Below are 15,017 nucleotides of genomic sequence, written 5' to 3'. Positions count from 1 at the left end.
TGAGAGTAAAAAAGGATAATTGACTTCTGTAAAATCCGCACATGAAACTACCTTTTGCAGCTGACCCCGTGCCGCCACGGAAACCAAGAGTGCCTTTATCGATACGGTCCTGATGTTGGACAGGTCCTTGAACACCAGCACGCTGTCGCCGCACCGCAGGGTTAAGTTCAAGGACCCTCTGCTGAGGCCCTGGAGATTGTCCAGCAACTGGACCATTGAGATGTTGTTGGGCTGTGAGACGTTGAGGCGTGTCGACGCCTCCTGCACAAGAACATTTTTGAACCAATTTTTTTTTTTTTTCAGACAAAAGTGACAAAGCTTAAGCAGCTGTGCGAACATTTCAGCAGTAGCCTATCGACCTAGCTAATTTTGTTAGCTCCATAGCGCTTTAAAAAATTACATTTTAGCTTCTCATTAAATTTCTTGGTTGTAATTTACTAGATCCTTGGGTGCTGTATTTTGTACCCAAACCGCTAAAGTCAACTAGCAAAGACTTTTTTTCTCGCTGACAAATACTCACCTGTTTGCAGGTCGGGCATTCCCAGTTCCGTGTCGTGGGCCGCGGCACACACCTCAGGCACACGGGGTGCCCGCACGGGATCAAGAGTTTGGGGAAATGCTGAGCTTTGTCGTACTCCTTCTTGCATCGAGGGCATTGCAAGAAACGCATGACGTGGCCGGTGGCCGGCATTCGGCGCCGACTGAGTTAGGCAAGAGAACATGATAGGTATTAGAGATTGACAGCTCCGGCCTGACATCCACCTTGGGCCTGACGCTACTGTGGTCCATGGTGATTTCTACTTTCACGGCAGGACTTCATTTTCTGGCTGGACCCTATATGGGAACGCGCGTGATGGGAGGATGGGGATGGGAGGCGCGGGTGGTGGGCCGGGGGCCGGGGAGGGGTGCGTGGAGGGTGGAGGCGACTTCGACTAAAGCGCTCCACGGGGATCCCCCTCAGCGCCCTGTCTGATTCAGCACTACATTCAGTTTTTCCTCCCAAGTAGTTTAAGTACAAGTTATTCTCGAACGACTCATAGACAGGTACTTTACCCACAACGAAGTTCGCGATGGAAACAAACACTTGAGAGAAATAACAGATAACTGTTGATCGCCGCACACTAACCTCTCTAGGTAACGCCGCTTTGTCACACACTGCACACTTGGTCTTGGTAAGAACAGCACGCGCACACCGCCGATCTTCGGTCCGCACTGTCACTTTAGACTCGCCTCTGTGCCAATACTGGAGTTAAATTTGAAAACAAAGTAAACACACTCAAGAGGCACAGCAACACTTTGACGACTGGCTGTCTGCGGCTGTCGAGCACTGTACTCCAGGGGCCTATCCAATCACATGCATCCTACATCCTATGTTGCCAGATGTTGCAGTTGTCGTTTGTTTTGGTCAGATATCGCCCAGTTATATCGCTCGATCCACCGATCGTTTTCTCTTATTAGGTTTCTCTTAACATGTAACGACTTCAGGTTACATATCACAAGTGAGCGAGATCGAAGTTTTGGCCAATAATCCACAGCTGCTGTGACTGACGCTCAACGCACCGCGCGTCGCTAACTTGACAGGCCTCTAGTGCGAAGCGCAGGCGCCTGCGAGGTAGGCAGCCTGGTGGATGGAGCTCGTCCGTGTGCAGTGGGTCGCCTACCTCGAGGCGCCCGGGGAGCCTGGGGAGCCCGCCTGCACCGCCTGCACGGTTGTGTGACTGCAGGCTGCAGAGTTGCCTTCCTCTTGCCAGCTGTTGATATGCTGATCCCTTTCCTACTAGTTGTTTTGCTTGTGCTAGTAGGGTCTCATCCAAATCTAAGTTGCACCATACTGAGCAAGCAGAAGTTGTTCGTCTCCAGTTTGTGATTTTGGATTTGATTTTGGGAGTCAAACTAGTCAAAGAAAGATGTTGTTGAATTATCTTCATCAAAGATGAAGAAACCTTTATTTAACAACTCGCTTAGCAATCAATAAAATAAGGGGGAAGAATTAACATGGTTGATGAACATAAATTTGACTTTCCATCATATTGCAAGAGCAAGAGAATTGATTGTTAAGAGCACTGTTTCGCTATCAGCAGAATATATAAGGCATTAAGTGTCAAATGCAAAGGCCATCAGAGGCTTTAGCTTCGATGTTCAAAAAATAGATATATTAAAAGTACAACTTCACAAGAGCATGACAAAACCAATCATCAACAATGTAAAACAGGTATCAGAGTGGGCACTGTACTGCAATTGAGGGAGATACTTGCTTCATGCAAGTAAAAATACCATTGCTGTAAGTGCAAAACAAAACTGAGCTAATATTAATAATTAGGCAGCAGGTGGTCATTAGTATTGTTTTCATGTGCAATTGTTGGCACTAGACAAAACAAACCATAAAAAATGGGTTAAGATAGAATTTTGTAAATAGGAAAAATAATAATATACATTTACAAAAACATCAAATAAGTATTCAAGCAGCAAATGAAACACAATTTCAGCTTGTTTTATAGTAATAATTCATATTGATTATCTGTAGACGGCATCACCAAAATGAAATTGTTAAAAAACCAGAAGAACAGAACAAGTTAACAATTAAAGACAAACAAGCCATAGGTAATAATACCATTTTTTTTTAAGCAAAAGAAAACCAAAGATGCTCAATGGCACTTTTTGTCAGGAATGGATCAGTGCCACATAACTATTCATGACCTTGAAAATTTTGAGAAAACGTGAAATTTGAGACAAAATATTTTAACAAGATTCATGAAAAGAGATTCACTGAAAGCAAGTAAAATACATTTTCACACAACTCATACATTACAGCCACAACTGAGAAGATTGGTTTTAAGAATCATTTTAAGAAACATTCCATACATGAAGTGGCAGTCATTAATAATATGTTTTACCTTAATGATGACCTATAAGTTCAAATAATAAAAGGGCACTGTCAAGGCTTCACAACGCTTTGAAAGGAACACAATAATAGAATTAATGACATAATCTCATCTGGAATATTTGTCTGTACTTTCCTTCAGGTATTTGAGGGGTTTGGTGTATATAAGAGGCTTTTGAGTCATGAGCTACCCAACCAGTAGACAAAATATGATTTTGGTGGCAAAGGAGACTGTGCATAGCCTTGTTCCTGACATTTCACTCAAAAGTAAAGAAAATACAGGTAACATTATAAGCTCAGTTTGTTAGGAATAAACTCTCTTTATGAAGGAGATGTTCAAAGCAATTTTACCAGAGAACAAAAAATTAGTTAAGTCAAATAAAGCACAGTACGCCATAAAGACCTCATCTCCTCAAGCATATCAGAAATATGTGGTTGATGGAAAACAAAGAAGGTATGCCCCCAAAAATTATGAGACAATCAGTTTCAGTTGAAAACCATGTGTTAGTAAAGGATCTTAAAAATCCATTACTGTAAAAGCGACAGAATAGTATGCTCAAAGAAATAATTGAGGTTCGCGCATAAAACTTTATCTTAAATAAAACTGAGGTTTCTCCACAATCCAAAAAGCTTAAATCAAGCTTCTGTGTTGTGCTGATACATATCTTTTTATTTACATATTACTACACACACAGCAACAGTGTACAACAACAGTTGTCAGAATACTACAGTAATCCAAACCAACAGCCATGTACTCAGTCTATGACTATTTACAGAATCTTGATGGTATAAAACAATTTGCCAATAATGGCAACCAAAGCTCACTTTTTCTTCTATATATAAAAAAAGTTAGAGCCTACAAATGTACGAATTTATTTCACTTGGATAATTTAATGATTTTAGGACTATTGATGGATGTGATGACATAACTGTAGTAACAAAATGCCATACAGCAGTCGTTTCTGCAGTTACGTTCAAATCAATACTACTATTGCCTTCTTGGATATTTCATTACTTTACCTACAAGTGAAGTTTTTTTAGATTTCTTAAATAACATGTACAGAGCCATACAAAATGTATAGGAGATTGATCCTTAATGCAAGCAAGACTTGTAAAAAATGCTGATCACAATAAAGTTTTCTTGCCTACAGGCAACTGCATCAGTACGTCGTGTAGAACACCTGAGACACAACTCTGAGTTTATTCACAGATAAAAAGATCCCATGTAGGATATGGCCCAGCACTAACATATCATCTTCAAAAATCTGAAAAGGTTCTCATGATTGAGACCTTAAAGCAGCTAATCCAAGACTCTTCAGACTCTTCAATGTTTCATTCTGGGCAAAAAAAATTTCTAGCACTCAAATAAAAGGTGGTCTGATAACAGACTATTCAAGCCACATATGTGTACACTTTCCTGGAAAGGTGAAAGGACAATCATTAATTAGGGGTATTTAAATCACAGAGCTGTACTTGCAAACAAAATTTAATAAATTGCTTACCGATCCTCAGGTGTCCTAGCAAGGTATTCTCTTTCTATAAGGCCTTCTATTCTCTTCTTAATAATGACAGGAGATGGTAAAAATCGACTCTTGAGCTGTTCTGTTACTTCAGCCACTAGAACATTGTGCTGTAAAACCAAACATAAATTGATTATTGATATCTACTTATAGACATGTTACAGAAAGTTATCACACTGGACAAGAGGAATACATACAGCCATACGCTTCCGTGCTTTCATTATTCTCACAATTGCTGCTTCAATTTCATGCTTCCTGTCTTCATCCACTTTATTACGTGTTTCTTTTCTTTCTGGTTCTGATTCACCCTTTGCAGCAACTGTTTGAATCTTAACCCTAAAAAAATAAATAAGATACAGTTACAGTAATTCTTTTGTCTACTTTACAAATGCTACAGAGCATGTTAAATCTACTTACCTATGTAACTTGGAAGAAAATGAATCATTGATTTGAAATGCATGATTTGCTTCTATTTCCTTAGTTCTAGGTGTTTTAATGAGAATTCTTTGAGTAGCTTTGCCCATGGCAAGAGACTGTAATGCTCTTATAAGGTCTCGCTCAGGAATATCTGTTTCATTTTGAATTTCCTGATAAATTTAAAATATTTAGATTAGATTATACTGAAATTGGGAGACTACAGAAGATAGACACAAATTAGTTTTTACTACCTCATAACTAAGTTTTTCTCGGTTATTAAATAACATCAACACACACATCTGGTAGGTGGATACTTGAATAATGTGTTTTCGTGGACCAGCAGGACCTGAACCAGATGACATTAGGCTAGTGCTTGAACTAGCACCATCTCTACCTTCGCCTTCCTCCCTCCGAGGTCCAAAGAAAACTGCATTGAGGTCTGCTGAGCCAAGTTGAGGTTGAAGAGTCAACTGGCGTCCACTGTGCTTTCCTAAGTAAAATCTAAAAATTGGGAAAAGGTGGAAAAAATAATTACGTATTATGAGGTTAATTTGATCACTGAATGCAGCAGCGTTTATGTCTGACAACTAAGGCAAAATGACTCACACTCTGAAAGTTTCAAAAGCATTACGAGGTGCAGTAGGGATGCTACACTTAGGTGTTGCACTCTGTGTTGGCCAAAAGCCAGTGGTAAGAACACGGACACTTAGGTCTACACCGTGTAAAGTTGTCTGAAACAAAAGATTATAAAATAATACATGTAGGATGACAGGAGTAGTAACTGAACTAGCACAATTACAATTACTGCAGTTTTACCTTGACCGCCACAATATGTTCCTTGAACTCCTCCATGATTGTATTAGAAACAGTCATATCCTTAAACATTCCTTCTAGCTTGGATGTGAATTGGCATCCACATTCAGTCTGTAAAAAGGCAAAAAATTATTAGTGCACTATTCGCTTTCATTTAACTGTATGGAAATTCAATTAATAAAACATTATAATTAACCTTTAGTTTTGAGATCATATTTTTCTCACTATCATCGCTGACAGACTTGTTCAGTAAAAGCCTCTTTGCAAGATGCTGTTTGTAGTAACGTTCAAACACATCCTTCTCTTGCAAGAAACGGAATAGAACCATAGTCTTATCCAACACTTGTTCTATTTCCTGCTCTGTCATCTATAGGAGCATGGTTTCATAAGTACCAATTATAACAAACTTTTCACAGTAAAAATTTAGTTGGACATTGATTACTTACGCCCTTTACACCCTTCTTTAATTTGTCATCAATAAACAGAGAAAGGTACTCTGGAGACTTAGTATTTAAATTAAGGAAGTACTCAAAGTCTGAGGCAATAACTTGTTTAAATGTTTTGTCATTTCCAAAAGATTCATGAAGGAACTTGTCAAATCGGTCTTTTAGGTCCAGTAGATTCTGGGAAAGAAAATTAGTATGCATGGTATAGTCTGTCCAAACAGGAATATAAAAAGCAAATATAATTGACCACAAATACCTGTACAAATGTTATGGCATTTGTTCCAGCTTCCTCTTCCTGTACAAGAGCCTTTCCTTGTTCCCTTAAGTATGTACTCACACACTGTGAGACGGTCTTTAAGCCTTCACTGACTCTACTAAGCAGCTTGTAGAGACGTGCTAAATCTTCTGTCTTTTGATTCTTTAGCATGAAAACCACACCAGAGTTCTCCATCTGTGAGAGGAAACCATTAAAAATTGTTATTCAAACTAAATCAGTTTTGTAAGTTTCTTGAATAAATGATGAGAATGACGTAATGAACTTACTTCAACAATAGTGCGCATGTGCTTGTTTATTAGTTCCTCCTCCACAACTCCTACGATATGCACTTCTGTAGATTCATCTAAATAGTGTTTAGCACGCTCAGCTTCTTCATTGATTCGAGCTTCAACCTTCTTAATGTAGGCTGATGCACAATTTTCAGCAAGGAATTTTTGGCTTTCCATCTTAAAGGTTAAAAAAAATATTATCAATAGTACAAGTAGGTCAGAAAGTTTGAGGCAGCAATCCTTACACCAAATACCTTGTAAAATTCAGCAGACTGCTGCAAAAAAGGGCGTTCAAAATCCTCTTCATACACAGAACGGCTGTTGATACCCAAGACCATAAGCATCTGGCATCCATTTTTAATGGCAATTCGGTCTACTACCTCTCCTTTGCGTTCCCGCATAACCATGTCCAGGAGAGTATCCCTTAGATGATCTCTAATGCATCCATATCGAACAACCTAAAAATGATTGATTTTTTTATAAAACAATGTAGGGTTTGGTTTTTCAATATGTTTACCATACTGTTAGCATTTCAACATGGTTGTGAGTTCATTAATATTTACCTGATCTCGGAAGAAAATTAGCCCGAGATTGTAAACATTGTCTACATCATTCTGTTGAACATAAACTCGGTCCATGTACATAAGAATGTCTCGAATCATAACCATAGAAGTTTGATGATCATTCCAAGCTTGGTTCAATGTTTGAAGAAAATTATTATGTAAAGCACGCAATACATCTTCTCGGACCTGAGAGTAAGATGATACAATGATTATTTTACAGCCCAGTAACCTCTAGAAAGAACATTACATTCATACATTATTGCAAACACACAAAAAAAACATACCTTTGACTCTAAATGCTGAGTAACAACTTCTTTTAGTCCAGTGTAAAGCCTTTCGCCATGCTTATGGAGAACCATAGTGTAGGCATTTCTGTATAACTCCTCAAAGCTAAGACCTGAATTATTCTTCTTTTGGATTTCTTGAATAGCATTTTTGAGGAGTAGCCAAATATTTTCAACATATTTTTCATCCATACTCATCTGGAATACAATATATAAAGTAAAAAATATGTAAAAACTAAAATTTAAGTGTTTTTTAAAAGGGTGTAAGCAAATAATAATAATAGTAATAATGGAGGGGAGTAAAATGGAGGGGGATGCAGATAATGTACTGGTGTTGGTGTAACTCCATTCCTTAGTTAAGCTCAATGTTTCAGAATGTAATGTTGTCAGTGACAAAAACTCATAAACAAACAGCACCAAAGCCTCACCAAGCATGAGGGTTGGATTCTGCTGGTTCCTTCCGAACCCGGGTTCCATTGACTGAGGACAAAGTGGGGATTTCTGCTCATGGTGCTTGCCCAGTTTCTCTAATTAGTGACGCGAATGGAGGGTGAAGAGAACGGCCTGAGGAGGAGTTTTTCGTGCACCGCTATTAGGCGACCATGCAAACGGGTTTCAAGTTGACTATACTAAAATTTTGCCTAAACGACCGAGGGAAATCAGGCCGGCGACCGGCAACAATCGTGCAGGGAAGGACGAGAGGAGGGAAGAGGGGGGGGGGAGGAGGGGGCCGACAGCAGACTGTCGCGTGGAGCACAGTATGTGGACTGGACGACTGGACACGCGGACGAGGACTTTGGGCCGAGAGAAAGGCCCGACAGAGTCCCCTGAGGCTGAGGGGCTGAGGACGTTGACGTGGACCAGATGTCGGTCTGCGCGACCATGGCGACCACGAGAGGCATGGTTAACAGAAATTTTCTAAGTTGACTTCTAGTGCCCTATCCCCACCTATGGGAATCATCATATCAATTTCAACAAACATTTCTTGTATTCCCTCAACCTGCATTGGCGTAAACTGACTAGTATTCAGTTTGAAGTAAGAAGTACAAAGTCAGCTGGTGAATTTCTGAATTTTTGAAAATCATTTTCATTTTCATTTTACATTGTGACGTTAAGAGTGGATACGTGAGAGGCATTGAAAAGGAACACAAAGTATATACATGACATAAGGTGATCTTCAAAATGCAAATTGTATGCAGCTACTCCTATGTCAAGGACATGACTTAATTGCTAAATGTCTTCACAAATGTCAAACAAAAGTTTGGAACATAGTTTACTAGTGCACAATGGTGATGTGTAGTGTGCAAACCCAAAAAACTTACACAAAAAACAAAAAAGAAACAAAAAAAACACCAACAGCAATTTGGTCAATATTACTTCTTGCTGTAAATAAACTAACAATTTATCAGTTTTGGGAGTGTTTTAAAGCTGTAAGAGATAAATAGATGCTGTTTCAGAATTTAGCAGATTAATCAAAATATTTGGCTACTTGGTGAGAAACAAAAAGATAAAAAAACTATCTTATCACCATAAGTAGTACAGTACTGCCACGCAACAGATTTGCCTATCATAAGAACTTGTTCAATAATTAAAGAAATTTTAAATAAACAGAATTTGGCTGATGAATGTAAATCTGAGCTACCTTTCAAAAATTTTAATATTCATGTAAAGTTGCATAACATGGCAGTTAAAATTGATACAGAATTTTGAAAGAATCAAGTTTGTAACAGTTGAACAAACTTAGAGCAACAGTGAAATAAAACTGAATGAGTAGACATACTATTCATGAGAAAGATTAGTGTAAATTTATAGATTTAAAAAAAATCAGGATAATGATTGTGCATGACACAGGACTTTGTTGAGAATTTGTCTAACATCATAAACTTCATGTTTATCATTTACTTGCCAACACCTTCTATATTGACATGACACATTAGAGCTTTGTAAAAGATATCGAATATGAATGATATGTGAGGATTTAAATGTGGAATTGAAGGTGATTCTAACCTTACATTGAAACCCATAACAAAAGAAATGTACCTACACCAGATTTTGATAATTTGAGTCATTTGAGGTAGTGGTGAAATTTTAATAAAACTAGATATGGAGTTAATGTTCTGCTGATATTGTCTTCCACCAAACAACAATAACAAATTATTACATCCTGTGTGAAGATGACAACTTAAATGGGGGTTTCATAACCTAGAACTATGGGCAAACATTTGCATTTGAACTTTGGAATAAATGTAAATTACTTACCGGAAATGCTCTAATGCGCATTTTCGCCTCCTTCTTCATCCCGCTTTTAATCATTTTGGATATTTTGAAGGACCCTCAGGATGATTAAGGATGTAGGGCCTAGGCCTATCTGGAATGCACCATCAAAATATCACAAAGGTGTATCAGGCTGGATTAAGTTCGCGATATATGTCGTCACTGCCAATTCTATTCAGACAAGAATTCATTTAATGCTGCTGGAAAGTGCAAAAGAAGCAATCCTAAACAAAGATTTCCTCTGCACTCTGTGAATGTTTCACACAACAGACGACGAGCGAGAGCGAATAGCATAACAAGAAGATTGACCTTCCGAAAAGTAGTCCAAGAGGTGCATACAATAAAACTGACCACATTAGATTCTTCTGATTCAATAGTGAGGCTCTCGCCTTGGGTTTTTAGGACATTTCTTCACAAGGCAATTCCAACGATATCACTTTCCACTTCCACTAAATGTCACACAACAAGCAGATGTGTACACCGTCCGCTGTAGATCCAACCACCATAAAATTACGATAGTTACTTAATTCAACTGCGTGGACATCGTTCATTTCCCAGTCTACTGTGAGTGTCTGAAATTGTCAATTGCGATTCTTTATTTACTTGGCCTATTACAAGTACCGCGTTATTTCTACACATTTAAACTATGGCTTTTTAATAAGCTCAGCTGATTGTACGTTGGCTATACACAGCTAGAAAGAAATACCAATATTTAATTTGTGTAAACACAGCGTAGGTTCAGATATTAGATGTCACACTCCATAATACTGTAGAGAAGTATACTAAAGAAACCATTTTCATTTCAATCAAACATTATTTTGTACTCTTCCTAGTGTAAGATACTGCAGAACTATTGGCACAGTTTTCTGACTTTTATCTAACAGTTGGCTAATCTGTCTTCTCCTGGAGACCTTACATCGCGCGCGATTTTTGAGTGGAGCGGTGAAATAAATTCACAGGAAATGGAAATACGGACAAATGCCATCGACTTCCTTCCCTGTAACGTACATTTTTCAAGGCCCTCTGCCCGTAAAACACTTCCGACAGTGTTAGTTCTACGATGCACGTTTAGACGTGGTATCGAGCGTGATGCAGTAGAAGCACCCTGATCGGCTTGGCTCGAGCCAAACTTCGAATTCCAACGTGACTTTAAAATCCTAACTAAAATATTGTTACAGTGCAACACTCCGTGTCCCCAAGCAAGGCACAGGAACTCGGACATATTATATACAGGCCAGACTGAGGAGAACTTCCCTCTTATGACTCCTGGAATTAAGCGTTTAAAGACCTGGGATTAAGGCTTTCCCCACTCGATGGTGCTCTGTCTCCCGACATTCCTCGAGGTGGGTCGGGATGGACTCGTTGGGGTCTCGCCCTGTGGGTTGGGTACCCACCTACCCACCTATGCCCAACATACTCGCTGCTGTGCCCCGTGTGCCCCGTCCCGCCCGCCCCGTCCTTCCCCGCCTCACCGCTTTTCAGGCCGCCCGAGAGGCCGAGCCGAACACAGCCGCCGCCGAGCCGAGCCCGCCGAGCGGAGCGAGTCGTTCGAGTGCCCGCAGAGTGCCCCAGCCTCTCTCCTCCTCCTCTACTCCTCCTCTGCCTCGGCCAGTGCCCGTCCCGTGCCGCCGTCCAGCCAGCAGCCAGCCAGCCAGGCAGTCAGTAAGCTCGGTTACCTTGGAGGCCACAGACGCAGCACCGGTTGCTACCTGCCGCTCGCGTCGTGCCGCGGCTGGAGGAGCGCGCGCGCGTGTGTGTGAGTGTGTGTGTGTGTTTGTGTTTGTGCGTGTTCTGCGGGCTTCATGTCACTTGCACCCGACCGTCTGCACGCCTAGAAAGAAGATGGAACGCTGTCGGACCGATGGATTTCCCTCGTGTGCAGGTGAGCGCCGCGCCTTCGGCGTCGCCGCGGCCTGGAAAGTGTCGTTGTTCGCCTCCCGGCTCCGCCACTGTTTTAAGGTCACTCGCGTTCTCCGCGCGCCCCCCGCCGATGACATGGGAAGAGGTCGGTGGTCACGGCGGAAACTCCGCGGCTTAAATCTCCAGTGAAGTCGGACTCGAGAGGATCACCGATTTTCTGCTCCTGTCCGATTTCCGCACGTAGCGTCGACCGACATCACCAACCAAACCGACACACCTGTTGTGTGGTGCTGAAACAAAAATGCCAAAAATGGGAATTCGCCGTTTGATTTGCCCCGAGACCCGTGATCAAACAAGCCCTTAAAAAGCGCGTCGACGCGTGTGGTCCTTCAGGCGCGCGCGCGCGCATACACACACGGGCGCCTCTCCCGCCCCCACCACTCCACTCCGGCCGCCCCTCTCCATCTCCTCCAGTTTACTCATCTTTTTCGTCGAATGAATGACCGTCTCGTTTGCGATTTCGCGGCGCCCCCCGCCGGGCTCCCAAAGGTGTGGGGGCGGCGGGGGTGGGGGTTCAGGAGGCGCCGGCTTCCCCGTCGACCCCCGCCGGTGTAGGTTGGCCTGCAAGCGTGCGGGCGCCGCCGGGAGCATCCCCTCAAGGGGAACTTCCGCGTGCAGCCCCGATGACCCTGCAACACGGCGAGGCGGGCGGAAGTCCCAGGGGCGGTATTCGGTGAAAACCGCATGCGGGCCGCGCGAGTAAATCCACAAATCCACCTCTCTCTCTCGTCAGCTGCTGGACCACCCAACCGCCGGGGCGGGCCCGGCATTCCCCTCCCCCTCCCCTCCCCCTTCCCCGAATTTTAAATAAAAACACACCTTGGCCCGCGGCCGCCGCTAACGTTTGCGTACCAATGAGCGGAGCGCGGCCCGTGGAGTGTTTACCGCGATGGCGTAAACAGACTCAAACAGTGAGGCCTGTCCGAGACGAACCTGGTCTTCGTCAACGTCGCACGGAGGAGTTAGGGGTGGAGTGGGAGCTCGCCGAAAGAGGCGGCCGAAGGGTTGAAGCAGCCAGCTTGAGCAGGAGGGTGCGGTGCGACCAAACTTAAAATTGCTTTCTTGGTGGTCTTACCACCCCGCCCCGCCCTCGGATAGGACCCGACATGCCTTCTCGTTCTTGAGAAACCCATTCCGACTTAAATTTGCATCGTCTACTTCTGCTTCCACGATCGCACGATTCGTCCCTTGACTCCGTCGCGGAGCAAACGCGTATACTTAGCCTGCATGCACGGGTGTGGGCAGGTTTGCCTATCGTCTGGAATCATAGCGCTGTCCCGTGCGGATAGGCGACCCGTCCGCATGCCTGCGTGCGAGCTAGTACGCCTTTGCTCCGACGGGGCGCAGCGAGGTTTCTGCTAACTGTGTCCTTCTGTCACTGTCCCCCCTGCAGGGCGCTGGCTGGTGGCGCTGCTCTTGCTGCAGCTGGCCGCCGCGGCGCTGGGCTCGCTGTCCGGCCTCTACATCGACAACGGCGTCGACCAGACGCTGATGCAGCGCTCGCTCACCCGCCACGAGCGCCAGGAGGTGGAGCACGAGATCCTGAACCTGCTGGGGTTGCCGGACCGGCCGCGGCCCCCGCAGCCCAGCCACAGCCGCCTGCGCTCCGGCGGCGCCAAAGAGGCCCGCCAGCGCGGCCGCGCGCGCCTGCACCCGCACCTGGGCGCGTCCGCGCCGCAGTTCCTCCTCGACGTCTACCAGTCCCTGGAGGAGACGGGCAGCCTGCTGCACCACGACGACGGCAAGGCCGGCGACTTCAACATCACGGGCAACGACCAGACCGCCATCGACCAGAGCGACGTCATCATGACGTTCACCAGCCACAGTGAGTAGCTGGAGGTAGACGAGCCAGTCCATCTTCTCTTCGGCCGGTGTATTTGAACCCATTCTCCCCCAGACAAGCACGTGAGTGGGCTGCGGCACGAGCGCGGGAAGCGGCTGTGGTTCGACGTCTCCGAGGTCCCCGTCGGCGAGGGCATCATGGGCGCGGAGCTCCGCCTGTACCAGAGGCCGGCGGCCCGCGACGCGCACGTCCAGGGCGACGGCACCTTCACCATCACCGCCTACCTGGTCGTCAGCGTGGAGCACGGGTAAGCGAAACACGTAGCTCGAAATGGTTTGACAGCGCCCGGACCCCATTGAATGAGTACGACAGAGGAATGATGCAGGCCGCATTCTCTCTCGCACTCGCCTTTAGCGCCGCAAGCGCCGTTGGTCCCGTCTCTCTCGCACGGTCTCGTCCCGTGTACAGGTAGTCGAGGTAGTCCGGAGGGGAGGCGGTCGGAGGACCACACGTCGCCGCACCGCCGCCGGGCCGGCGCCACCAAAGAGCGCCACGGCGCCTGCTCGGTGGTGGACACTCCTCGACTTCTCAACAACTCCTCATCGCGGGGGGTAAATAGGGGGGGGGGGGCGTCATGAAAAGAGACTAGACACCGTACACAGTTTCTGTTGCGGTGCACACCGTCAATTATCCAACCGGACTTATCGATTCTGGTAAAATGGTATAATGACAAGAGTGCGGCGGTGCCTTCGGCGCGCTGCTGCATCAGGCTTCACTCCCTCCCTCCCCCCTTTTGATCCCTTGTCCCGCACCTGTCCGCACCCGCAGCGCATCGAGTTACACAGCGGCCAGCTGAGGAGCCGGCCTGGCTGGCTGGTGTGTCCGTGTGCGGTGTGTCTGTGTGTCCGTGTGTTGTGTCCGTGTGTTGTGTCCGTGTGTGTATACGCTTCCCGCAATAAAAGTGAGTCACTTTGCCGGCCGGAGAGCCCGAGAGAGAGGGAGAAGAACAGCACACTCGTACGTTAGTGCCCGTTGTCCGCGACGCACTCACACACCGCGCACTCGAGAAGGGTTTGCTGCAGTCCGTCGCGCCGCTCACCGCGGAGCTATACCGTACCGCATTCAGGCGTGCGAGCGGGTTGCCTAATGGCACGGCGGCCACGACGGCAGCCGAGCCACCCGGAACGGAGCCTCGCGCGAGCCCGTCGTCATGATCGCCGCGACTCCGACAGCAGGAGCTGCGCATGCGAAAGAGGGGTACCCCCCCGCTACCTACCACCAGAACCCAAATCCCGCCAACTCGCGAGCGCAGAGCATTCCCTCCATGCCATCTACCCCGTGACCTTGCCATGAGTTCCCTCCAACTCGCTCAGGCACGCGGACCCCGCCCCCGCGCCGCCGTCGTCCATGGCCTCATGGCAGTCGTCAGCCTGCGTCAGCCAGAGATAAGCGGGCAGTGTTGTTACCCATGAGTACCAGGAGCTGGCCGATTTACAACTGTTCTATGCAACAACAACAGCACACGTGCCGCCTATCTCTACCCCGTCTGCCTCCCGTCTGACCCCCTCCC

At 45.4% G+C, this 15,017-nt stretch overlaps 3 protein-coding genes across 4 annotated transcripts in view; 2 read left to right on the top strand and 1 right to left on the bottom strand.

Moving 5' to 3' along the window:
* LOC113217499 (uncharacterized) overlaps positions 1-4,250 on the top strand; it is a 6,045-nt gene extending 1,795 nt beyond the window's left edge. The window contains exons 4-6 of the mRNA XM_052266735.1: positions 3,211-3,335; positions 3,577-3,667; positions 4,092-4,250. Coding sequence (XP_052122695.1) covers positions 3,211-3,335; positions 3,577-3,667; positions 4,092-4,250 — 375 coding nt within the window. The remainder of the gene's footprint in view (positions 1-3,210; positions 3,336-3,576; positions 3,668-4,091) is intronic.
* Positions 1,909-10,250, bottom strand: LOC113217497 (cullin-3). 2 transcript variants are annotated; one of them, XM_026437420.2, is made up of 16 exons: positions 10,096-10,250; positions 9,730-9,838; positions 7,471-7,668; positions 7,187-7,372; positions 6,878-7,081; positions 6,621-6,800; positions 6,334-6,528; positions 6,078-6,254; positions 5,828-5,998; positions 5,635-5,742; positions 5,425-5,549; positions 5,070-5,319; positions 4,819-4,988; positions 4,599-4,737; positions 4,384-4,511; positions 1,909-4,298 (listed from the first exon to the last, which is right to left on the bottom strand). In XM_026437420.2, the coding sequence occupies exons 2-16, from the start codon at positions 9,781-9,783 to the stop codon at positions 4,274-4,276; spliced, it is 2,310 nt and encodes a 769-aa protein (XP_026293205.1). In that variant the 5' UTR covers positions 9,784-9,838; positions 10,096-10,250; the 3' UTR covers positions 1,909-4,273. The 2 variants fall into 2 exon arrangements, with proteins under 2 accessions (XP_026293205.1, XP_026293206.1); XM_026437421.2 differs by having other exon boundaries at positions 9,730-9,834; positions 10,096-10,247.
* A 1,138-nt stretch (positions 10,251-11,388) lies between these two features.
* Positions 11,389-15,017, top strand: part of LOC113217515 (protein 60A-like) — a 12,024-nt gene continuing 8,395 nt past the window's right edge. The window contains exons 1-3 of the mRNA XM_052266777.1: positions 11,389-11,626; positions 13,058-13,489; positions 13,562-13,754. Coding sequence (XP_052122737.1) covers positions 11,587-11,626; positions 13,058-13,489; positions 13,562-13,754 — 665 coding nt within the window. The 5' untranslated portion in view covers positions 11,389-11,586. The remainder of the gene's footprint in view (positions 11,627-13,057; positions 13,490-13,561; positions 13,755-15,017) is intronic.

This window comes from Frankliniella occidentalis, unplaced genomic scaffold (genome assembly GCF_000697945.3).
Source record: "Frankliniella occidentalis isolate FOCC.00 unplaced genomic scaffold, Focc_3.1 Scaffold42, whole genome shotgun sequence".
Lineage (NCBI taxonomy): Eukaryota > Metazoa > Arthropoda > Insecta > Thysanoptera > Thripidae > Frankliniella > Frankliniella occidentalis.
Note: the sequence above shows the minus strand (reverse complement) of the source record. Positions and strands in the feature narration are given on the sequence as shown.